Source organism: Bubalus kerabau, chromosome 5 (assembly GCF_029407905.1).
Source record: "Bubalus kerabau isolate K-KA32 ecotype Philippines breed swamp buffalo chromosome 5, PCC_UOA_SB_1v2, whole genome shotgun sequence".
Taxonomy (NCBI): Eukaryota; Metazoa; Chordata; class Mammalia; order Artiodactyla; family Bovidae; genus Bubalus; species Bubalus kerabau.
This window is the reverse complement of record NC_073628.1, coordinates 96026825-96052729: the sequence shown is the minus strand read 5'-3', so window position 1 is coordinate 96052729 and position 25905 is coordinate 96026825. Positions and strand designations below refer to the sequence as shown.

Here is a 25905-nt window from a genome sequence, read left to right as displayed (position 1 = left end):
CTTTTTTTGGCTCCAGCTGACTCTGACATCTTCCTTCCTCTGTCCCTGTTTGGGCATTGGAAAGAAAGTGACAAGTTTAGAAAGGAACATGAGATGAGTGTGATAAAGCACACTTATTCTTCATTTATTCAGTAATCTTCTGAAAAAAACATAAATGCCTTTATGTACAGCACTAGATTGGATGTTATGGATGTTCGGTGAATGATTTAAGGAGAGCTTGCCTCCCAAATAGGGAGAAAGATTCTCAAACAATTATTTTCCTGTAATAAAATGCAAAATGTCATCAGTGCTCCAGCAGAGGTCTTATCATATGACTGCTGAGTTCTGGTTGGGGTGAGGAGTATGCCTGGAGAGGAAGGCTTCTAGTGAGATGATGAAATTTGGGCCATCTAGGTGAGAATTGGAGAAGGAAATAGCAACCCACTCCAGTGTTCTTGCCTGGAGAATCCCAGAGATGGGGAAGCCTGGTGGGCTGCCGTCTATGGGGTCGCACAGAGTTGGACACGACTGAAGCGACTTAGCAGCAGCAGCAGCAGCAGGTGAGAATTAAACTCTTCTTTAAGTGGTGTTCATCGGCTCAGAGGCAGAATAGAGGGACTTAAAGCCATGTGTTTCCTTGTACTCTCCTGGCTACCTTAAGCTCTGATTTAAATTGCCAGTGTGTCATATTTTGGTTTTCTTTCAGGTGCTTGTGAAGTTAGAAGGTGGAATTGGGTTGTCTTTAATTAATAAAGTCCCAGAAGAACTGGTCTTTGCAAGTCTTACGGGAATCAACGTGCACTACACACAGCTGGCCACCAGTCACATGCTTGAACTCAGCATACAGGATGTACAGGTGAGTGGGGAGGCTCAGAACCTGTTGGTTTTTTTTTTTTGCTTCCTGCTGAACAGCTGACCAGATCAGTGTTTAATGTTCTAGGAACTTTAGTGCTCTGGTGCACATTTCTTATGTCTTTCAAAAAATTGTCCCATGAAAAAAAACATTTTTACCTATATTTGTCTTTACTGATTTTTCCAGACAGCAGAATTCTGAATATAGTAGCTAGTCTATCAGTAACGTGGAGAACTTAGGGTGGCACAGAGGAAGGTGACTGCTGCTTCCCCATCTTGCAAACAGAGAAAAAATGAAAATCGAGCTAACCATCATTTAGAGGAACTGAAGTTCACCACAGGGAGAAAAGAAAAAAGCTAGGGAAGTGAATTTGTGCTTCTGACCAAGATGGAGTACAGGGATCTGATTTACTGTCCTACCTGAAACACCCCCCCAAATCCAGATAAAATAAAGAGACAACAGATGCAAGACAGTAGACATCAGGCAACAAAGGACAGTGATCTCCGAAAGGTGGGAAACAAAAGATGTGAGCCCTGCAGTCATTCTAACTTTGTTGTTGTTTGGTTGCTAAGTCATGTCTGACTCTTTGCAACCCTGTGGACTGTAGCCCCCCTGGCTCCTCTGTCCTTCGGATTTCCCAGGTAAGAATATTGGGGTAGGTTACCATTTTCTTCTCCATCACTCCAGCTTGCTGCCTTGAAAAAGTTTTCAGGCCCGGCACCAGGTGGAAAGACTGAGACAGAGCCCGTAGAGTGGATGAGCTGAACAGAATTGAAAGTCCTAGGACCAAGGCAGCCAGAGTTCATAGGACAGCAGACCTGGGAGGGGCATACTGCACAGGAGATCTCCAGAGATCAGCAGAGGACACAACAGATCAGAGGTGTACATGAGGAGACTACCTTCTGAAAAGCTCACAGGGACAGTGCTTGCAGCTCAACCCCAGCTGCAATGGGAAAACTAATAATTATGGGACACTGGGAAGAGCCTTCCAGAAAGTCTTGGGCCTCCATGGTGCATGTTGAGGCCTAAGCTGAGCACTGCTCCAGACCTACCTAACAAATCAGTCATATAAAAGGAGGCTCTGAAAGGATCAAGCTGTTTCCAAGTAAATTAACCGTATCCCTGAACAAAGCTCCAGATTCAGTGGAATACAGAAACATCCAACACCCAGCAGAATGAAAACCACAGTGTCTGACATCCTGTCAGAAATCATCAGGTGTGCCAAGGGGCAAGGAAACACAATACATAATGAGAACAGTGATCATTCCAGACCAACCCAGAGTTAACACAGACATTAGGATATTCAAAGAAGGACATTAAAACTTTCTATAACTGTATTCTATTCCACATGTTCAAAAAGTTAAGTGGAGACCTGGAAGATAGTCAAAATCTCAAACTTCTAGAAATTAAAATGAAATGGAAAAAACACTGGATTTGATCAGAAGCAGATGACACAGTGAAGAAAAAAAACAATAAGTGAACTTATAACAAGAGAAACTGTCGAAATAGAAATACCCAGAGAAAAATAATCCAAGGGAAAAAAACCTAGAAACCCACAGAGAGACCAGCATCAGTGACCTATGATAAAATTTCAGTCAACCTAATATCAATACTATATAGATAATTGGAATCCCCAGAAGAGAGAGAGAGGAGAGGACAGAAAAAAATATTTGAAGAAATTTTGACCATAAAATTTTCAAACTTGGTGAAAACTATAAACTCACAGAAGCAGCTCAAACACAAAGCCACATTCACACCACCCCCCTTGCCACACACACACATAATGGAAGCTATCCCAAGGTACATTATAATCAGTTACTCAAAACCAGTGATAAAACATCCAGATTAAAAAAGCATGTTCCTTCCAAGGAACAAAGGTGAGAATGACAGCCAGTTTCTCATTGTGAACAATACAAGTGAGAAGATAGTCAGCAACGTTTTTAAAGTTGCTCAAACTCATGTCCATTGAGTTGGTGATGCTGTCTAACTATCTCATTCTCTATCTCCCCCTTCTCCTCTTGCCCTCAGTCTTTCCCAGCATCAGGGTCTTTTCCAGTGAGTCAGCTCTTCGCATCAGGTGGCCAACGTATTGGCGTTTCAGCTTCAGCATCATTCCTTCCAGTGTTGATTTCTTTTAGGATTGACTGGTTTGAGTTCTTCTTTTTTTTTTTTTTTTTTTTTAGTTCTACCAGTTTATTGCTACCAACCCGTGACCCTCCACCCTCATGCACACATGCTCAGTCATGTAACCCCATGGACGGCAGCCAGCCAGGCTCCTCTGTCCATGGACTTTTCCAGGCAAGAATACTGGAGTGGGTTGCCATTTCCTTCTCCATTGAGTTCTTCTTATTCAGGGAATTTGGAACGAGAGAAGCATCAGTAACCTGTTGGCTGAGAGTGTACGCTTTGGGGACAGAGAGAATTGGAGTCCAGTTCTCGTTTTGTCACTGACTATGTGTACAGCCTCCAACAGGGGTGTCTCTTCTCGGTGTCTTCATCTGTGACGTGAGGACAGAGATGGTCCCCAGGAGGTTGTGGTGAGAATGCAGCTTGAATAACTCGGACAGCCTGGCAGTCGTGGGACTTGCTGAGATGATCCTTGTGCGGGGACTAGCTCAGTGCTTGGCACATGATGTTGTTTACTCGCTCAGTCATGTCTGACTCTTTTTTGACCCCATAGATTGTAGCCCACTAGGCTCCTCTGTCCAAGGCATTTCCCAGGCAAGAATAGTGGAATGGGTTGCCATTTTCTTCTCCAGGGAATCTTCCCGACCTGGGGATCGAACCTGCGTCTCTTGCATTGGCCAGCAGATTCTTTACCACTGAGCCACCAGGAAAGCACCCTTGACACACAGTACTCACCAAATAAAGTATAGCTTCTGTTACTGTTACTATTACCATTATTGTTGCTGGGTTTAGTGAAGGTATGTTTTTCCAAAGATACTTTCTGAGTGACCTACATATTTTGAGTCAAAGGTAAAAATGAAAACTGAGAAACTTGTCTGTTTTTGTCACTGCTTTTTCATGTCCCAGGTGGACAACCAGCTCATTGGCACCACTCAGCCCTTCATGCTCTATGTGACCCCTCTGAGCAACGAGAATGAGGTCATTGAGACGGGCCCAGCCGTGCAGGTGAACGCAGTGAAGTTCCCCAGTAAGAGCGCGCTGACCAACATCTACAAGGTAGGCTGATGGACTTGCTTTGTCCTCTCATAGCCCAGGCTCAGAGCAGCAGTGCAGGCTGCAAATGGAAATAGTCCAGGGGGGTAAAGGCACAAGCAACTCAACAAGTTGTGTAGCTGGATTGATGGAAGTTTCTCTTTAAACTTTATATTCTCGGTTGTGCTATTGATGATTCTCAGGTGATAGGACTGAATCCATCAGAGTGTATATTTTTCACCATGAAGTCTCTGCAGGAAAGTATAGCATCTTCTAGATTGATCATGACCAGGCATGGTCTAGATATATTATTAATATTATAACCCATAAATTAATACACAGCATTGTAAAACAGCTATACTTCAACAAAAAAAAAAAAAAAAAAAATCTCAGACTACTGGACAAGGGGTAAGAGGGGCCTGACTTGGGACAGACACCTTGAGCTGCCACGGTGTTTACTAAAAGCGGATCATACTAAAAGTGGATCATTCCAAAAATGATACCCTTTCTTTCCTGGAGAAGTCTTCATGTACAAGCTAGTGTTACAGTGCTGGCTTGTCTGGAAAAACGGGAGCTAAGAGGTTGCTCCTCATATTTCTGGTCCTTTGTTACCAGGGCCAGTGGGGGCCATGCCTGCATGTGGCCCTCACATTCACAAGTCCAGTGCTACTCCTTGAACTAGATCCACGTGAACTCAGTAGCATGGTGCATCTATAAACGTTATCCTGACCAGCTGACAGGTGAATTGTCAGTTAAACATGGTGGATCGTGAATTCACCATGGTGAATCGCCTATTAAACATCTTCTGGAATTTGGGGTTCATTATAACAATGGAGAGAGATGAAGCAGAAGAAAATTGGCAATATGATTATGAAATCACATTAAGAGACCATGCCGTACCATTGGGGCCTTCTTAGGTTGCAGACGAAAGTTCCTCTGACGTTCACACTGTAAATCAGACTTTCTTTCTCTCTAGCACCTGATGGTCACGGCTCAGAGATTCACAGTACAAATTGAGGAGAAACTGCTCCTCAAGCTGCTGAGTTTCTTTGGCTACGATCAAGCCGAATCAGGTAATGTCCAATGTTCCAGGTTTGTATCTGGGAATTGGAGCCAGGGTGGCGTTTTTTAGTCTGCTTGTGAAAATAGGTAGCCTCTGGATGCCTGGCGAGCTCCCTTCCCAATTCGTGGTCTGAGTGAGGAAGCTAAGGCTTGGGGTCCCGTTCTCTTTCTCAGTGTTGCCCGTTGACAGGCAATGAGGTATACCTGCATACGGAGGGCCTTCCAGAACCCAAGCATACTCAGGGCAAGCCTTTGGGAAGCAGTCTTTTGTTCCTCTTTGTTTCTTGTTTGTGTTTATTTTTTTGACACGTCTGCTTTAGGACGGCAGAAATGATATTATTCATTTAGCAGAGCGCTTTGTTTCCTGACCTTTGTTTATTAAACAGACTCAGGGTCAAGAATCAGAAATCCCTTCAGCAGTTCCTTTGGTTTAGCTGAGGAAGAAAATTGGCCAGCCTCAACCCCTTAACTTTATATTTTTCACATCTATACCCTTATGTCTTAATTTAATTACAGAGGTATCCAGTTATTTTACTATTTTTGGAGAGGGGAGTAAGATAAGCTATTAAAAAACCTAAATTTTCCAGTGATGCTCCAAAAATTATTTAGCCGTCGTCTCTTTGTTTTAGATCCTCATCATGGCCTTTCAAGACTGTTTATACAGCTTAGAAAGAAGTCAGTAATGCTTAATCTTTTGAAGACTAAATATTAAGCCTAAAGAAGTGATAAGATTGAGACTTTTAATGTTTATCTGCCCATGTTGGCTAGGGGGAAGAAAATTCCTGCGGATCTGTGAAATAGGAACATACATGCACACAGTGCAAGAAAAATGTTTTTGCTCTTTTTATCCCAGACTTAGAATTTAAGCTTTAAGCGTACTTGGGGTCAAGAGCGAAATCCTGTCTGTCTAATGCTGCGTTCTCCACTTTGGGTGGAAACGCCAGTGTGTGTTTGTATTCAGAAAGCCACTTGAGCCTGCTGCCAGGTATCTGCTCTCTTTGGGTAACTTCCTGGGCAGTTTTACTTTAAATTTGATTGGACATGCTCTTCTTGTAAGTTGCTCTAAATAAATTTCTCCCCATGCATTGTCTATTGGATTTAGACTTTTATAAAATCCTTGTCTGCCTTTCACTGAGGAATCTTCTCCACTTTCTATAACTATTCCTATTCCCTGAATACAGATAAGCCTCTTTGTTGTGCTACCTTTTTTTTTTTTGTTAAACCTATTCCCCTCTTTCTATAAATAGAACTATAAAAGCTTCCAGTGTAAATTTGTCTGATGTGTAGCTATGTATAGTCCCTTTGGTTTTATTTCTAAGGCGCATAAATCCAATTGCAGATGAGCTGCCCACACAGATGTGGGGACCAGCATCGAGCTGAAGAGTGCACTGCTGTGCGTTAGCTCATGTTTGTCCCTTTTATTTCATGAGATAACAAGTGACTAATCTGCTTCCATGTGCTGGTTAAGTGATGTCCGATGGGAATTCCCTGGCAATCCAGTAGTTAGGTCTCTACACTCTAGCTACCAAGGGTCCAGGTTTGATCCTTGTTCAGGGCAGTAAGATCCCACAGGCTTCACAGTATGACAAAAAATAAATAAATAGATAAATAATGTCAACTCTTTGTTGACATAATGTCCCTATGTCGGTTCTTTATAGCCTGCAGCCTGTTTCTCTTTAAGACATTATATTTTTTGCTCAGATTCATCATTTAATTGGTCATGTTCATTATGAGGAATGAAACTACGATCCAGGTACTTATTTTGATATCATTTTCTGAAATAAATTCAAATAATCTGGGTCATTTATAGTAATAATAATGATGATAAGGACAGGGTTTCTAGAAAGTGTGGTGCCCCATGACCTTTGACTTTCCCACCTGGATTATTTTTTCCAGAGATTATATCTGTCAGATGGTGCAGAGTCAGAAATCAGTAGTTTAAGCTATTGTACTTTTTTGATAAACAACGTGAACCAGATCTGCTTTTATATAGAAGTGATATCAGGACGTTGTATGTATTACTGAACCCTGAAAAGCTAAATTTAGAGAGATAAATGTTTTCATCTTCCTATGAATTTCTTTTCAATGTGCCTGAAGTATTTGAATAATGAGACTTTTAAGGAGACTTATAAAAAAAAAAAAAAAAACAATTCTACCTTTGTGCCAGAGGTGGAAAAATATGATGAAAACCTCCATGAAAAGACAGCTGAGCAAGGCGGGACGCCAATCCGATACTACTTTGAGAATCTCAAAATCAGTATTCCCCAGATCAAGCTGAGCGTGTTCACCTCCAACAAGCTTCCGCTGGACCTCAAGGTGAGCTGCTCACCGGGGAAGTTCTGAAAACCACTTTTCCTGGGAAAAGAATGGATGTGCTTACTACCTGCCTTTTCCTGTCCAGCCTTATCATTTGTAGCAGATATTTTTACAGGTTTCCCTTTTTAAGACCGTTTATCAACTCGTACGTGTATTTACAGTTGACGCTTGAGCAGCACAGGGGTTAGGAGCACCCATCCTCCTTGAACTTGAGAATCCACATAGAAGTTATCATTGGCCTTCTGCATGTGCGGTTCTGCAGCCAAGTGCATAGCACTAAAAAAAACCCACGTGTAAGTGGACGACTCAGTTCAAACCCATGTTGTTCAAGGGTCGGCTGTATCTTTTTTTTTAATGTTGAAGTATAACTTTACTGAAGATTAAAGAGTAACAAAATAATAAACACAGAATTACATAAAACCCCATCTGTCCTCTGCTTAGCCCTTGGCTTATCTCAGTGAGGCAAAAGCCCATTTCCTGGGCTGCCCCCAGACTCGAGAGAAAAGCTGCAGCCCAGACAGCATCTTCTTTTCATGCCCAAGACCCACCTGCTCTCCTTCTCTCCTCCTAAGTATTCATCCCTTCTTGAATGGTCGACAGCAGAATTGTCTACCACCTTCAGGGATGACATAGTCACATACCCACTGAGATGTGGGGCCCCCACCCCACCATACCAGCATGTGACCCTCCTACAGAGCATCTGGATGTGCACTTGACAGATGCAGTCTGTCTTTATTTTCTACAGTAAAATCTATTAAAAATTAAGGGATGTTCCTCAAATTCTGATACAATATTTGATTCAGAAGTCCATATACATTTTCCCCCCATACTGAGTCGCCCCTTAGTATATAAGAAATCAGAAATTTTAGAGATCCATGTGTCCTTAATGATCCCCTGCTTGATAAACAAGGATTTTGGAGTTCACAGGGCTTTGTCATTGAAGATAATATAGATAGGTAATGTAGAAATAGATAGGTAATGGTAGGAGCAGGAGGAGAACTGGGTGAATGTTGAAAAGCCTTTCCTTGGGTGGAGTCTCCATCTGCCTCCCTGCAGCTGGCACCCGTTACTTCTGCTTCTTTGCTCTGTTGCTCTTAAAGATGGTTATGATGGTGTTCTGCCTCCTCACTAACCACCAGTCTAAGACTCCCGCTGCCCCATGCTGCCTCCTTGAGGATGCTGCAAGGTGGTCTCTCTTTCTGAGTGGAAGGAGATAGAGACATGAACATATAAGTAGTAGAATTGGAGTCATAAATATACACACCTCTGGGTCTGCCCACGTCGCAAGCAAGTGAAGCAGCCCAGCGGGGACGCGGCCCTCGGCGTGTACACAGCCCTCAGCGTGTGCACCCTCCATCTGAAATGGGCAGTGCAGCTCAGCTCCAGCCTGTTGTCACGGGGTTATGTGAACCCAGAGCTGCCAAATCTTCGGAATTCTTAAAGTGAAGCCGGAAATCTGGACTTTTATGTGGAATCTCCTGGTCTTTAAGTGTTGGCAACCCATTTGAATTTTTTTGTTTTTGTTTTTCAACATTGTGGGCCTAACAAAACACATGTGCAGACCTCATGTGCCCCACGATTTGCCTGCTCACAACTTCCAAAATAGACTTATAGGTAATAGGACAGTAGCCTGGTCCACATCAGGTCCTATTTGGATCAGGACAGGACCAGGGTGATAGTTTCATTAAGGCAGCAAGTGGAGCGAGTGGGTTGGGAGTGCTGGTCGGGAACCAGGAGCTCCTGCAACCACCCTGAGAACAGCGCCTTCTCGATGGACTGTCCTGTTGGCTTAATTTGCTTTAACTTCATGTTCCCCAGGAGACTGAAGATACTTATAATCAGCATGGGAGTGGGGGAAAAACCGTGGGAAAACCACTATCTTGCTCATATTCACAAGTATCCACTTGACTTACGTGACCCTTCGGAATGGGTTTGTTTGATAAAGTATATATTCCCCCAGAACACTTGGCACTCGCCCAGCAAACCAATGTCAACCATTTCCTGAGAGTTAAGGACTTCTTGTTTTTTAAATCATCTTACTAAGAAACACAGACACCTAACTGTTCCCTTTCAGATTGCTCCCAGTAGAAAACTTCCCCCCAGACTGACAAATGCCATGTGATTTTCTCCAGTTGAAGTGACTCCAGATCCCAAGTTCCAGGGTATTGACGCTCGCCAGTTTGCTTTGGATGCAATAAACTAGGAATCATCGAGGTCTAATGTTTCATTTGATACTATACTGAAGGCCAAAGTTATGAGGTGTGGGCAGGGGACACCTTGAATGTGGTACGTTAATGTCTCACACCAGGCGGTGGGAATTGGGACATCAATATTAAATCCTCAGCTTGTGGAAGTCACCATTTCATTGTGTCTTGAGTTCTCCTCATGGAGTCTGGGACCCATAAAATAATGTCATTTATTCAAAGAGTTTTCTAACAGAGTTATATCCCTTGATGAGCAGCTCTTGGGAAGTGCAATCCTCTCTTTGAGATGACTAGATAACGGCTAAAAGAATGGAGTACCGTCCCAGAGCAGGAATCATGAGAGTCTGACTAAAAGGTCTTTGGTATTGAAGGAATAATTATCTTGATTCTCTTGACTCCAGACCAGAAATGAGGCTGTCAGAAGTCTCAGAGGGAAGTCTCTCCAGGTTTACAGTGAGGGTACATTATTGCCAGATAGAGTGTCTGTTCAGAGGACTCAGAGCAGTCTCACAGGTGCTATCTCGATTGGATTCCTTGCTCTGCGATGGAAGAAGGGGGAGATAATAGCTCCATCTCACAAATGAAGAAAGGAGAGCAGGGCATTCCCCATCCCCCATTCTCCATTATTCTTCCGAGTTTGCATGTTAAAGAGCAGCAGAGTGATATGGAAAATGCCAGGTAGTTTATGTGTTCTTTTGCCTTTTTTTTTAAAAGATCAAAAGAGTCCAGGAACCTTTAAAAGGTTTCACAAGGTGGCCTACAGCAGTCCTTTTCCCATTTAAAGCATTGGGGTATTACAAAAGAAGGGCTTTAATTGAGCAATCTAGTTTGGAAGAAAACCCACATTTTAATGGTCAGAGAGCAAGAGGGTGGGGGTAAGGGGGAATTTCAAACAAAGACACTATTTAAAAAGCCTAAAACTGTCTTCTCAAAGGCTTGAAATAATTTGTTGGGAAACTTCAGATCCTTTACTTTTTTCCTCCCCTCCCTAAATAAAAACCAGATTTGTTAAAAGGAAAAAAGATCCAGTATTGTTAATTGTATTTCAGAAAGTGCCAGAGAGGGAAATATCCCTGTAGTTTAAAACACGGTCCCAAGAGGAAAATGGGCAAATACCCTGCTTCACATAAACAGTCTCTGTGTACCATAAATAAACCTTTAAAGAATGAATTCCAGACAGTTTTGTTTAGTGCAGGATAAACTGAGAAAGGAAAGGACATGGCCCAGGGACTTGCTTGTCATCTGAGACCTTATGGCATATGGACAGGTATTTCTTCTTTAACTCTAAAGTTCCTGCAAGACTTCAGCAGGTTTTTTTTTTTTTTTTTGGTCTGGTGAAGGTAGGAATGGACAGTTTCCTATTTTTATGAGGAACTTATGAGCACAGATTGCCTTCTCCAGTGTCCATTTTATAACGGGAAACTGTCTGCTACTTGAGTAAATAAGCATCAACTTTGTACACTACTGTATTTGATTAGTCATTTAGTTACTGCAAGAAAAAGCCCCGATGGGCTCTTGCCCTCCCGTCTCCTGTGCTTTGACTCGCCCGAGTGACCTGAAGGTGGCAGGGTAACTCACACCAGTGTGCCGTAGAGCAGCTTTTTCCACTGTGGGAGGCCCCACAGCAGTACCAGATAAAGATTACATTTTACTGAAAGGCCAGAATATTTCCTTGGTTCAGACAAAGTGTGTTAGCCACTCAGAAAGGGGATAGTGTCTCTCATGAAGGTTTTGACAGCTTAGTAGAGGTATTAAAGTCTTCTATATCATCTGTGGTTCTTCAGTGTTTGACTGAAGTGAGGAAGTTGGGGTATAAAGCGTTTTGCCATCTCCTTTGTTTTGATCTCATTTCCTGTTCTCTGAGAAGAAAGTAAGGCTCAGAGTTGTATTACCAAAACAGAGTGCTGAACTGATGTTGGTACCTGGCTTTCCCAGCATATTTATTGTTTGGTTCTGAGCAAAATGGTGAAGCCTGCTGGGCCTCAGTTTCTTTGTCAGAGAAATGGGGAAAATAGGGCCTGCTCACTTCATCATCACTCACCATGTGGATGCGCAAGGTGTGCATGAATGAGGAGCAGAACGTTTTTCAGGAGAAATAAAATAATCCCCTGTTCTGGTCTTCATGCTTTCTGCCAGATAGTCACAGTTGTGAAAATGAGCATGCTCAAATCTACGACCTACTAATTATCGGCTACGGGAGTTTAGGCCACCTACTTAATGTTTCTTTGGGGGTTGTTTTGTTGTTGTTGTTTAAAGAAACGAGAGTGTTAGGCTGAATTAAAACTTGAGGATGCTCTTAATCTCCGAAAAGTTTCGTTCTGAAATTTTTTAGTAGGCTACTAGTGACTTCCCAAGGCACCAAGTGCAGTGGTACTCTTTCCTGTCCTATCTTTGGAAGGCCCTCTGCCATGTTCAATACTATTGATTGCCCTGTTCTTGACCATGTCCTTTCTGGTTCTCCTCTGACTCTTCTGTTTGTTTCATCTCTTCTCCTAACCCTATATTTATCGAAAAAGGTCATTTTTTACCTAGTGGACTAAACTCTCTGGTCATATCACTTGTCCATTTAAAAAATAATTTTATTAGTCTTTTATCACTAATAATTTTAGAAGCTCTTTATAGAAGTTTTGTTTTTGATGTAAGTTGCAAATATTCTTTCTCGGGTTTTTCACTTGTCTTTTTTCTTTGCTTTTGGTGTTCATATTGTTTTTTAATCATACAAAAGCTTTTTACTTTATGTTGTTGAATTTGTCAGTCTTTTTTCTTTTTGAATCTGAATTTCAACCCACTCTCTGGTTTTAAAAAATTGCATCTCATTTTTCTTCAATTATATCATTTCATTTCAGTTAAGCATGCTCCTATTCCAAAAGAATTTAAGACAGACTCTGAAGATACATGCTGAAGGATTAAAAAATAAGAGAAAATGAAGTAGAAAGTCCATTAAATTGCATATGAGATTTTAATATAAAGCAATTTTAATTCAATGGGGAATATATAGGTGTTCTAAAATGCTATTAGACTATCCAGATAGTGATATGGAAAATATGAAGTTAAATTTGTTATCACAGTCTCCATAAGAATAAATTCCAAACAGATCAGAGATTTACTGACATTATTAGCATGAATGAAAAAGTGTTTTTATATTAAAAAAGGAGAGCACTTGGCCTGCTCTCTAAAATCCTTAAATGTCAATCATGTTAAATAAAAATATAATTGGAAAACAGACTATATCCAGAAATTGTTAACAGGCTTATAGCAGACCCAAATCAGCTGAGAACTACAAGAAAAGCTAGACTGAAAAAAGCCCAAAAGTCTGTTGAAGGTATTGGAAAGTTACCAAGTCAGTACTTGAGGGTCCACAACTTATGAGAGGAGAGAAACTCAATCAGGTGAGCCAAACACTAACTCTGGTTTTATTTTTGAGACGATTCTAATTGAGAAAGGTAGAGAAGTCAAGCAGAAAGCAGCTCTCAAAAGTCAGAGAATCGGAGTAAAGCTCTAGACAGTCTCATGGGGCTGGTCAAGCAAAAGTGAGACTTCGTTGCTACTAAGAGAGTTGGTAATTGAGGGCCTTGTATCTTTTTTTTTTTTTAATTGACGTATAGTTGATTTACAATGCTATGTTGGTTTTGCATGTAAAACAAAGTCATTCAGTTATACATATATGTATTCTTTTTCATCTTCTTTTCCATTATAGGTTATTATGGGATATTGAATATAATTCCTTGTGCTATGTAGTAGAAACTTGTTTATTTGTTTTATATGTAGTAGTTTGTATCTGCTAATCCCAAACTCCTGATTTATCCTCCCCCAACCACTTTCCCCTTTGAGAACCACAAGTTTGTTTTCTATGTCTTTGAGTCTGTTTCTGTTTTGGAAATAAGTTCATTTGTATCATGTTTTAGATTCTATGTGTAAGTGATATCATATGATATTTGTCTTTCTCTAATTTACTTCACTTAGTATGATAAGCTCTAGGTCCATCTATGTTGCTGCAAATGGCATTATTTCATTCATAGTCTTCTTCTATTTTTTATTGTTGCTGTTCAGTCACTCGGTTGTGTCTGACTCTTTGCGACCCCATGTGCTGCAGCACGCCAGGGTGCCCTGACCATCACCAACTTCTGGAGCTTGCTCAAACTCATGTCCAATGAGTCAGTGATGCCATCCAGCCATCTTGTCCTCTGTCGTCCCCTTTTCCTCCTGCCTTCAATCTTTCCGAGCATCGGATTGAATTTTTTTTATAGCTGAGTAGTATTCCATTGTGTATATATATATACACACATATACCATATCTTTATCAATTCATCTGTCAATGGATATTTAGGTTGCTTCCATGTCTTGACTGTTGTAAATAGTGCTGCTGTGAACACTTGTGTTGTGCATATATCCTTCTCAACGAGTTTTCTCTGGATAAATACCCAGGAGTAGGATAGCTGGATCATATGGATCAAAAAACTAAAACTCTATTTTTAGTTTTTTAAAGAACCTCCATGTACTCTTCTCCATAGTGGCTGCACAAATTTGCATTCCCACCAACAGTGCAGGAGGGTTCCCTTTTCTCTACACCCTCTCTAGCATTTATTGTTTATTGACTTTTTAATGATTCCCATTCTGACTGGTGTGAGGTGGTATCTCATTATAGTTTGGATTTGCATTTCTCTAATAGTGATGTTGAGCATCTTTTCATGTGCTTGTTGCCCATCTGTATGTCTTCTCTGGATAAATGTCTGTCTGGGTCTTCTGCCCATTTTCTGATTGGGTTGCTTGCTTTTTTGTTATTGAGTTGTATGAGCTGTTTGAATATTTTGGAAATTAAGCCCTTGTTGGTCTCATTGTTTGCAAGTATTTTCTCCCAGCCCATAGGTTGTCTTTTCATTTTATTGATGGTTTATTTTGCTGTGCAAGTTTGATTAGGTCCTATTTATTTATTTTTGCTTTTATTTCTATTGCCTTGGGAGACTGACCTAAGAAAACATCGCTACGATTTATGTCAGAGAATGTTTTGCCTACGTTCTCTTCTAGGAGTTTTATGGTGACATGTCTTATATTTAAGTCTCTAAGCCACTTTGAGTTTATTTTTGTGTATGGTGTGAGGGAGTGTTCTAACTTCATTGATTTACATGCGGCTGTCCAGCTTTCCCAACACCACTTGCTGAGGAGACTGTCTTTTTTCCATTGTATATTCTTGCCTTCTTTGTTGAAGATTAATTGACCATAGGTGTGGAGGGGCTCATATCTTACACAGAAGGGACAGGCAGAACAAGGACCCCGATAGTCTTGAGCTGTTTATTTCTTGAAGCAGATGCCAATTTCTAAGTAGTCTAGGAGAAGCTAAGCAAAAAACAGCAGTCGAGAGGCTAACTAAATAGATCTTTTAGCAGTTTTATGGTGCTGGGGAGATTAAAAGTGGAGGGATGGAATTGGTTTTCAGTTGAGACTGCTGAAGGACTATACCAAACCTTATAAAGATGGAAACAGACCAAGAGCATCTTTATTGTTGTTGTTCAGTTGCTCAGTTGTGTCTTTGCGACCCCATGGACTGCAGCATGCCAGGTTTCCCTGTTCTTCACCATCTTTACAAAGACTGAAAGCCAGCCTTGAAAACACCGGTTGGATTAACCCCCTTTAACTGCCTTGTTGTTCAGTTGCTAAGTCGTGCCCTGCTGTTTGCAGCCTCATGGACTGCAGCACACCAGGCTTCCCTGTTCTTCACTATCTCCTGGAGTTTGCTCAAGCTCATGTCCATTGAGTCAGTGATGCCACCTAACCATCTCATCCTTTAATTGCCTGCCAGAGCTAAAGACTCATTTAAAATCTACATATTTTTATACAAAAAGCATTCAGTCACAGGTCTACCAAGAGGAAAAATAGACACTAGAAACAGATAAATCAGATGTTGACATGATCAGACACATGATTTAAAATATTAATAATTATAAATGTGTTCAAGACACATTGGACAAAATATCATCAATTAAATATAGCAATGTATAAGAAGAAAAATACAGGTGACCCTTGAATGACATGGGTTTGATCTACATGGGCCAATAACATACTGATTTTTCCCAATCAATATAGCACTACACGATCATGGTTGGTCAAGTCTGTGGTTGTAAAACTGTGGATGTGGAAAGCTGAATATAAAGCTGTATGAGGCTTTTTGACTGTGTAGGGGATTGGCAGTCTTAACCCCCACATAGTTCAAGGACTAATTGTATAAATATATTATAAGCAAATCATATTTATTCCAGGAGTATAAGTTAATCCATCTGCCAATGCAGGGATGCAAGAGATGCTAGTTGGATCCCTGGGTCAGGAAGATTCTTTAGAGGAGAAAATGGCAATCCACTCCAGTATTCTTGCCAGAAGAATCCCATGGACAGTGGAGCCTGGTGGGCTACAGTCCATGGGGTCACAAAGAATTGGACATGATTGAGCAACTGAGCACATGTGCTCACAAGTTAACATTTCCAAATAAATCATGTCATTCACCACAGCAGCAAAATGAAAGAATTAAAAAAATAGGCGTATCTCAATAGTTGCACCAAAATCTTTTGACAAAATTCAGCATCCATTTATGAGAAGTCAGCAAGCAAAGTAGACAGGAACTGCCTTGATCTGACAATGTGTCTCCATGAGAAATCTACCCCAAATATACTCAGTGGCGGTCTGTTGAAAGCAAGAAGGGATAGCTATTATCCCCACTTCTGTTCACTGTTTTGCTGGACATTCCAGCCAGGAAGATAAATAAATAATAGGTACAAACACTGGACAGGAAAATGTAAACTTTATTATTTGTAGAGAACATGATTACCTAGAAAATCTAAAACAATGTACAACTAAGTTATGAGAATGGATAAGTAAATTTAACAAGGTCCCTGAAGAAATTGTATAAAAGTCAATTGTATTTCTAGTCAGCAGCAATTAAAGAGAAAAGGAAAATTTGAAGGATGCTTTTACAACACCATTTAAGAAAACATCAAATACAATATCATCTATTAACTGTGTAATGAATCAGGCCAAAACTGAGTAGTTTGAAACAACCATTTTATTTGTTCTCAAATCTGTGAGTCAGCAATTTGGACTGGACTTAGCTAGGTGCTGTGTTTGCTGGGCTCACCTGTAGTTATTGATGTAACTGCAGTCACCTGCCAGTCAACTGAGACCAAACAGTGTGAGGGGACCTTACGACCATGTCAGGCGCTTGTTGTTGGCTGTCAACAGAACCCCCTTCCACGTGGTCTCTGGTTTTCAAGGAAGCTGGTCTTGGCCTCCTCACATGGTGGAAACATCAAAATGGATGAAGGAGATGCTCCAAGATTTCTTGAGGCCAAAGCTCAGAGATTGCTCAGTGTTACTTAGGTGGCATTTTATTGTTTAAAGTAAATTATAAGATCAATGCAGATTCAGGTGAAGGGGAAATAGACTTCATTAATGGTAGAAGATGCAAAGAATTTGTGGCCATTTTTACTGTACCACTTGATGCCTAGGAATAAATCCAACAGTGTATATAAGACCTCTGCATAGAAAGCAATGAAATATTACTGAGAAAAATTTTTTAAATGAACAGATAAAGGGATGTACATCATTAATACACTGGAAGATTGGATATTATAAAGTTGTCATTTCTCAAATTGATGTATAGATTCAGTACAATCATTATGAAAAATCTAGCAATTTTTTTTTTGTGGCAGATTGACAGGCTGATTCTGAAATTTACCTGGAAAGTGTAAAGTGTAGCCAAAAATTCTGAAGAAAAAAGAACACAGAGTTGAAGAGCTTACTATTAGACTTCAAAATTATTATAAAATTACAGTAATTAAGACAGTGTGATATTGGCAGAAGACAGGGCAAAATGAGAATCCAGAAACAGACACATGAGTACAGTCACTTGACTTATGACAAAATTGCACTGTACCACAATAAGGGCAAGGATGACCCTTCAATAAATATTATTAAGATGATAAGATACCTCCATGGAAAGAATACTTCTTGATCTCTGCTTTCAATATATATATATATATTGTCATGTTAGTAGGTTGTAGATTTGATGTGAAGAGTAAAACAAAATTCTACAAGTAAATATATGCAAATATCTCTGACCTTAGTGTAGATAATTTCTTAACTACAACATAGAACGTTCCTGTCATAAAGGGAAAGATTGTTAAGTTGGATTTCATTAAAACTAAGAATATTTCTGTCAAAAAGCACCAAAGAGTGGTAAGACAAGTCACGGAATGGGAGAGGATATTTGCAATGCATTCATGAAACAGACTTGTATACAGAATGTATAAGAAAAACACCTACAAAACTATAAGGAAAAAACAGACAATCCACTGTGCAAATGAGAAAAAGCCTTGAGTAGGCACTTACAAAAAAGTATATCCACAAGGCTGATGTGTATATTATCAGGTGCTTGATCTCATCCTTGAACAAGAAAATGGAAGTTAGAACCACACAGAGTTAGCATTACACACCCATCAGAACATTTGTTTTTTAAAAAGCTTTCTATACCAAGTGTTGGCGAAGATGTCACCTAACAGGAAATTTCATAGGCTGCTTCAAGGGAGCCAAACCAGTTCAGCTGCTTTGGAAAACTGTTTGGCAGCATAGGCTAAGGTTGAACATGTATATTCTTTATGACCCAGCAGTTCCACTCCCAGGTAGATATTTAAAAAAAAAAAAAAAAAGATGTGTACAAATGTGCCCCAAAAGACACATCCAAGAATGTTCATAACAGCACTATTCATAAAAAAAAAGTTGGAAACAGCACAACTGTTCATCAACAGCAGTGGTTAAATAAATTGTGTTTTATTCATATGTTGGAATAGTGCATAGCACTGACAGTTATATTTAAACTGCAGCTGTGTGCAACAACCTAGTGACTTTCACAGACTTAACGTTGATGACAGAAGCCACATGCAACCACGTCCATACAGATGATTGCATTTAGGTAAAATTCAAAGCAGGAAAAACTCATCTGTAATGATAGAAGTCAAGACACAGTTGACCTTAGGGAACGAAGGAGTCGTGACAAAGAGTTCACAAGGGGGTGGTTGCTTCCAAGATAGGGATAATAACCACCTTTCTGGTCTAGGTGGTGGTTACTTGGTTGTGTTTCTGTTCAGTCGCTCAGTCGTGTCTGATACTTTGTGACCCCACGGACTGCAGCACACCAGGCTTGCCTGTCCATCACCAACTCCCGGAGCTTGCTCAAACTCATGTCCATTGAGTCAGTGATGCCATCTATCTTGTCCTCTGTTCCTCTTCTCCTCCTGCCTTCAATCTTTACCAGCATTGGGGTCTTTTTAATGAGTCAGCGCTTTGCATCAGGTGGCCAAAGTATTGGAGCTTCAGCTTCAGCATCAGTCCTTGTAATGAATATTCAGGATTGATTTCCTTTAGGATTGACTAGTTTGATCTCCTTGCAGTCCACGGGACTCTGAAGAGTCTTCTTCAACACCACAACTCAAAAGCATAAATTCTTTGGTGTTCAGCCTTCTTTATGGTCCAACTCTCACATCTATACATGACTACTGGGAAAACCATAGATTCGACTATACAGACCTTTGTCAGCAAAGTAACATCTCTGCTTTTTAATACGCTGTTTGGATTTGTCATAGCTTTTCTTCCAAGGAGCAAGCGTCTTTTACTTTCATGGCTGCAGTCATCATCTGCAGTGATTTTGGAGTCGAAGAAAATAAAGTCTGTCACTGTGGTTGTGATTACTTTGAGAAAAATTATTGAACCATTCATTTGATGAGTACACCTTTCCATATGAGTGGTATATTTCAGTCAAAAAGTAAAACATGGGACTTCCCTGGTGGTCCATTGGTTGAGAATCTGCCTTCCAGTACAGGGGGACAAGGGTCAATCCTTGGTTGGGAAGCTGGGGTCCCAGATGCCTCATGGCCAAAATACCACAACATAAAATCAATATTGTAATAAATTCAATGAAGACTTTAAAAATGGTCTACATTAAAAAATATGGAAAAAAAAAGAAACAAAGTAAAACATGACAAACATATAGATCCAAAACAGATCATAAAGAATTATGCTGTGAAGCTAAAGTATTTATTTCTATGTGAATAATATGTTACTTTGGATGATACGTGTGTGTGTGTGTGTGTGTAGTGTGTTTCTTCCTAATGTTTACCTGGAAAATCCTTATTTATGAATATCATAATCTTGACTCCCATTGGAAAGTTGACATGACTTGTTCTTTCATAGAATCCAGAATTACAGTACCATGGAAGGCCATCGTATGGCTGAAGTGTGTTGTTGCCTTTCTTCCCTAACTAGGCCCTGAAAAGCACCTTGGGATTTCCATTGATTCGATTTGAAGACGCTGTGATAAATCTGGATCCATTCACTCGAGTGCATCCCTATGAGACCAAGGACTTCATCATCAATGATATCCTCAAACATTTCCAGGAGGTGAGCTTTGGAGTGGTACTCGGTGGCTGGAGCACGAGCAGAATGCTTCTTTTAGTAGTTTGGGAATTCTGGTTACTGAGACATTACTGCCAACAGCCCAGCTGAACATTTCAGCCCTGACCATTGTGTTATGGGGTCAGGTCACAGCCCACGAAGTCCACGCACATCATGAAAATACCCAAACAGTGCCTCTGACTTACAAGCTGTTAGTCTTATTTCTTAGAACTAGTCTCAGGACCTTCAACTAGATCAGTCACAACTCTTACCAACAGTTTCATTGATGCTTTCATGATAACACAAGACTGTGAACTCTGTTTACTGGGCACGGGCTTACTTTCAACAACCACACCAGTGTTGTTGGAACATATGAGATCCTGCCCTAGAGTTGAACTTAAATTTTTTTTTTTAATCAAGCTGGGCATTTTCCATTTTGCATTTATTATCCTGACTGCAAAGAACAAAATGAAAAGCCAACACACACATACTCTTCGATGACTAGATAGGTCAAGATCATATCAAACTTATTAGCTATCAGAGGTGAAGTATGTCCTGTTCTTGTTGCCACCTCTCCCTCTCCCTCTCCCTCTCCCTCTCCCTCCCTCCTTCCTTCCTTCCTTGACCTCGCTCACCGGTGATGTTTCTACTGCACTGTGAGGAGTATGGGATAGTGGATATCACTGGACAGTGGAGTCAGGCTGTGGAGGTTCAGGAGGTTGGGGGGTGCGGAGTAGGTCTGAGCTTGCCTGCTCTATGCATACCGCCTGCTCCACAGACTCTGAGGGGCTCCACATCCCTCCCTCACTTTCCTTTTAAAATTCTCTCTGCTGCTTGTTGATTCCATATTTATAGAATGATGGAAAGGAGAGTGCGATGTGTATACTAATAAATACTTGCAGAGTCTTTCCTGTTTCATAGCTTTTTTCTTCTAAATGGCTTTGAAGAGTACATATGACAGTATTGAGGATAACCTCTGGGATGGGTATTGGGAGAGGTTTAGGGTGGAGCTTAGGAAGGGCAGGAGCTCACAGTTGATGAGAAATAAAGGGCAATTGGTGGTGGGAATGGAGGGCAAGACTGATTTATAACCTTTTTGCTTGGGACACTCAACCTGCAGATATAAAGAGGCTGGTCTTTTCTTCTCTCCCTGCTCCATTTGACAGGAACTCCTCAGTCAGGCAGCCCGGATCTTGGGGTCGGTGGACTTCCTTGGCAACCCCATGGGGCTTTTGAATGACGTTTCTGAAGGGGTGACTGGACTGATAAAGTATGGAAACGTTGGGGGCCTTATAAGAAATGTTACCCATGGAGTATCAAATTCTGCTGCCAAGGTAAGGAAATGGAGGTGTAGTTCCACTGGAATCAGCCTCAAGAGTCCTCTCCATTACTGTGGTTCTTTTATAATGAATAGGTTGTGAAAGTTGCATGCATGGCTTGGGCTTCACTGCACGCATGCCCTGTCTTCCCCTCACCTCCTGTAACCAGGCCCCGGCCCGCCGAGCGCACCTCTGCACTGCCTCTGCTTCCTCCTCTCCGTCCCCACTGCCTCTGTCCATGTGCTGGTTGTCTGTTTCCAGGGCCACTGTCATAGCCTCCTGGCCCCAGACTTCACCACAGCTTTCACGTGCTGCCAGCATGAACTCGCTTCTTATTTTATTTATGTAAGGATTTTTTGATGCGGACCATTTTTAAAGCCTTTATGGAATTTGTTGCAATACTGCTTCTGTTTTGGATTTTTGACCTCGAGGCATGTGGGATCCTAGTCCCAATGAGGATCAAACCCTTGCCCCCTGCGTTGCAAGGTGAAGCCTTAAACACTGGACCACCAGGGACAGCCTTCAACTCTCTTTTTAAAACGTAGTTTGATTGTGCCATTCTTCTGCCGAAAATCTACCAGTTATTCCGCACAGCTCACCGGATAAAATCCAAACTGAGGTACAGCCTTCCAGAGTGAAGCGAGCCTCTAAGTGCCCTGCAGGATGGCAACAATGTGATTCTCCTGTGTCTTGTGCTCTAGTTGGCTTTTTTGTTCATTGGCCTCCTGTTTGGTGGCCATCTTGTTATTCCACAGTTTAATTTTTGGCAGAAACTGACGTTACATGTGAAGCTGGAAAAGGTGAAGGTAGTTGAAGGTGGTGGGGAGGTGGGTTGCCATTTCATAACATACAAAACGCATCTAAAGACTCTGCTTTCCTCCCTTTCCTGTCAGCTCACCGTAGAGTCCTTTTAAAGACCGTCCTTTTCATGAATGAACGAGCGTTGGGAAAGCACCTGTACTCCCCACTTGTTTACTGTAGTGCGTTGCCATGGCAAAGTCACAGGCCCGTTTGTGTCATGACCGTGAGGATGGTGGCTTCACTGTAGAGAGCCATTCAGGTGTCACATGGGAATTTGTGATGACAAGCAGGGAAGGAGATGGAATTGAACAGCCAACATTTCCGTGTTGTGAAACACTCTTGGTAACAGTGTATGCAAGTTGGAAATTTATTCTTGTTTTCCACACTCTTTCCTAGAGATGATGGTCCTTTAATTAGATCAGGTTCTTCAATACCAGCAGATCTCTTTTTATTGCGCCTCACAGATTGTTTACAGTTGTTTACAAATTGAGGGCTTGTGGCAGGCCTGCGTGTCCAGCAAGTCTGTCAACACCATTTTTCCAACAGCATCTGCTCACTTTGTGTCTCTGTCACATTTGGCAATTCTTGAAATAGTTGAGTCTTCTTCATTATGATTATATTTGTTGTGGTGATAAGTGATCTTTGATGTTAATTTTGCAAAAAGATTATGATTCACTGAAGACTTGGATGGTGGTTAGCATTTTTTAGCAGTAAGGTATTTAAAAAATTAAGATAGGTGCCTTATATTTTTAGACACATGCTGTCATGCACTTGATCAACTGCACTGTAGTATAAACATGACTTTATGTTCATTGGGAAATCAAAAAATCTGTGCAACTCACTTTATTGCAATATTTGCTTTATTGTGGTGGTCCAGATTGAAACCCACAGTCTCTCTGAGGTATGCCTGTGCTGGACTTAGAGTTAAACCAGAACAAAATGTACTGTTTGACTTGTGGTTCAAAACAGGCAGTACTTTTACTTTTAGAGAAAGGGTGTAATGTAGAGAAGCAAGAGACTTTCTAAATCATGGTTTAGAAACACACTCAGGGTCAAAGTCTGAATGAGTCTGCACATTTCTGCCTTGAATCTTTGCCTCTGCTGCCCTTGGACCTTCACCCCTGACAGCAACATAAAAGTGGGACAGGTTCCTCAATGTTCTCTTAGCTACTGAACTGGTTATAAAATTATGCACTTAACATATTTACTTCTGTGCACCTGTAGCTTATATAACTTTGTGCCTCAGCTATACTTCAAAAAAAAAAAATTTAATGTAAATGCTTAGTTTAAGGATCTTACTTAATTTTTTAAAACTAATTAACATAGGACAGTGTCTTTGTTTTTATACTTTGTTTTTTTTATTTTTGTTCCCCTGGGCTTTGTTTTCACTTGAAAAATACAAGACACATCATTTATTTAGAGGTCTTCCTTAACCGGGGAATATGCCCTGACATTATGGCTTACTGTGAAAATAAAGTGAGGTATGGCATTACAAAAATTTTGAAAAACACAGACTGAACAAGAGAAAGGGGTTTTCATTTTGACTCTTTGATTTGCATCAATGTAAAATCTTTAGACTTTGGTCACCAGGAAACCATTGTGCTGTGCTAAGTTGCTTTAGTCATGTCTAACTCTGTGTGACCATAGCCCATGAGGCTCCTCTGTCCATGGGATTCTCCAGGAAATAATACTGGAGTGGGTTGCCATGCCCTCCTCCACAGGATCTTCCCAACCCAGGGACCGGACCCGTTGTCTCTTAATGTCTCCTGCATTGATAGGTGGGTTCTTTACTACTAGCGCCACCTGGGAAACCATTAATGCCCTTGAAATGAAAACCAGTGTCTTATGGTCTACAGGGGGTGGGTCTCAGGCTCTGGGAGTGGGAGAGCCATACTCCGTTGGGCCAGTTTGGCCATTAGGACCCTCTGGCTACCTTGTGGTTGAGAATGAAGATGTGGGGGAATTTGCCCCAACTGTTCTTGCCTGGAGAATCCCAGGGACGGTGGGGCCTGGTGGGCTGCCGTCTATGGGGTCGCACAGAGTCAGACATGACTGAAGTGACTTAGCAGCAGCAGCAGCAGCTCCACAGGTGAGACTGTGGGTGCCTTTCTCCAGAGTTTCTCTGTAACATCCCCATGGAAAGGGTCGGCCCTTTCTTTAATTCTCTCTCATTCAGGGGCATCTCATTCATCTCCTGGTTCTTCTGTTTCCCCTGGAAAAACTGTTTTTGAAGCTTGAGGGTCAGCTTGAGAATATAACTTGAGCAGAAGGGAAGGCAGAATACTTCTTGCCTCTGTTCTCACCCCTAAGTCCATCCAGAGGCCTGGGTGGCAGTGTGCCTGTGTTTGCTGGATATCGTGCTTTATCTTGTTGTTGGATTTGCATAAGGGTACTTGAGTGGGAACCCTGCCTCCCAGAGGGTTTGTGTCCTTCTTCATGTTTTTTTCTTGCCTTTAGTGAGCTAATCAGAGTGGGCATCACAGACTGCTACTCAGAGGAATAGCTGTGTAATTTATTTTGATACCCCAAACCCTGGATGTGCTATAGCAATTAGTCCACATTATCTATCATGAGAAAGCAAAGAAACTTAAAATTACCACTTCCTTTTGGAAATGGTAGCGTCAAAGACCAGGTCTGTCCACTGAAGGCCCATTCAGATCATCTGTGATTCTGCATGTATGCAATTTGGCTGCAGATCTCCGTTTTCTTGTAGTTTTGTGGGTTGCAATCGGACCTTTTATGTTGCTTTGGGGGAATGTTTTGTTTGCTTTTCTGTGTATACAAGAAGAGTTTAAGGAAGTGCAAATGACCACAGTAATCAACTGTTGGCCTGTGGGAAGTATTCCTTTAAAGAGTGCCTGAGTTCCAGTGATTAAAGAACGGGGTCAGACAAGGCAGAACTGCACCTCACCAAGCCCCCTCCCACCAGCCCCTCTTGGCTGCAAAGTCCAAAGGGCTTGGTTTAGTCGGCTTTGGATGGAGTGGAATAGCCCCATAAACCTCTTAAAATTAATTATAAATATTGTGTGTGTGTATTTTCTTGGAACAAAGATCTGAAGTTTTTATTGGATTGTCAGAGAGCTTCATGCCTCTTGAGATCATAAGTCACTATTGCAGACATAAGGTTGAGTGCTGAAGGCACCTAGTAGTCAGAAAACCTGGGTTCTGCCCATTCCTGCCTTTAAATAACCTACCTCTCTGTCTGTCTCAAGAGATTTTAGTCTTTTGTTTTTGTTTTGTTTAACCTGTAAGAAGGTGTTGGTACTTTCCCTTATCTCCACTGACCCGAGGAGCAAAGGAGATGAAGAGGTAACGACCCTCTCCCTCGAGTTAAAAAGAAAATCATTCTGTCGTAAGAAGGTAATAGATCTGCAGGTCTTAGTTGTCTGTGGGTAGATATGAATTCTTCACAGAACATTTTTAATCTCCAGTCTATCATGTCCACTTCTGGAATTTCTCATTATATTTTAAACTTCTGTTTACCTTATTTACTGTTAGCATCAAGGAGCTACAACTAGGAGGTAATCTCTGCCTTGTATCCCCTTTATTTCTCTTAGCCTCTTCTTCTGGTCTCCAAACCCCCAGAAATCACCTATGGATTCCAGATCAAAGGTGATATGATTTAGGGTTAGCCACCAAGCTGTGAGCATCTGTCCATGATCCCTTTGCCTGGATCTTGACAAAAGAACTCACACCCTTTGAGTAGAACCTCAGAGATCTGATCCTGTTCCTAAGGCCATGACAAGATGGTTACTCCTGGAATCCTTTCTAGGAATAT

The 25905-nt window shown here is 41.2% G+C and overlaps 1 protein-coding gene across 5 annotated transcripts in view; it reads left to right on the top strand.

Moving 5' to 3' along the window:
• VPS13D (vacuolar protein sorting 13 homolog D) overlaps positions 1 to 25905 on the top strand; it is a 274396-nt gene that overhangs the window by 153132 nt on the left and 95359 nt on the right. For all 5 annotated transcript variants that reach the window (XM_055582270.1, XM_055582274.1, XM_055582272.1 and 2 more), the window contains 6 exons: positions 686 to 835; positions 3866 to 4015; positions 4968 to 5064; positions 7221 to 7369; positions 19879 to 20013; positions 21174 to 21341. In XM_055582270.1, coding sequence (XP_055438245.1) covers positions 686 to 835; positions 3866 to 4015; positions 4968 to 5064; positions 7221 to 7369; positions 19879 to 20013; positions 21174 to 21341 — 849 coding nt within the window. The remainder of the gene's footprint in view (positions 1 to 685; positions 836 to 3865; positions 4016 to 4967; positions 5065 to 7220; positions 7370 to 19878; positions 20014 to 21173; positions 21342 to 25905) is intronic.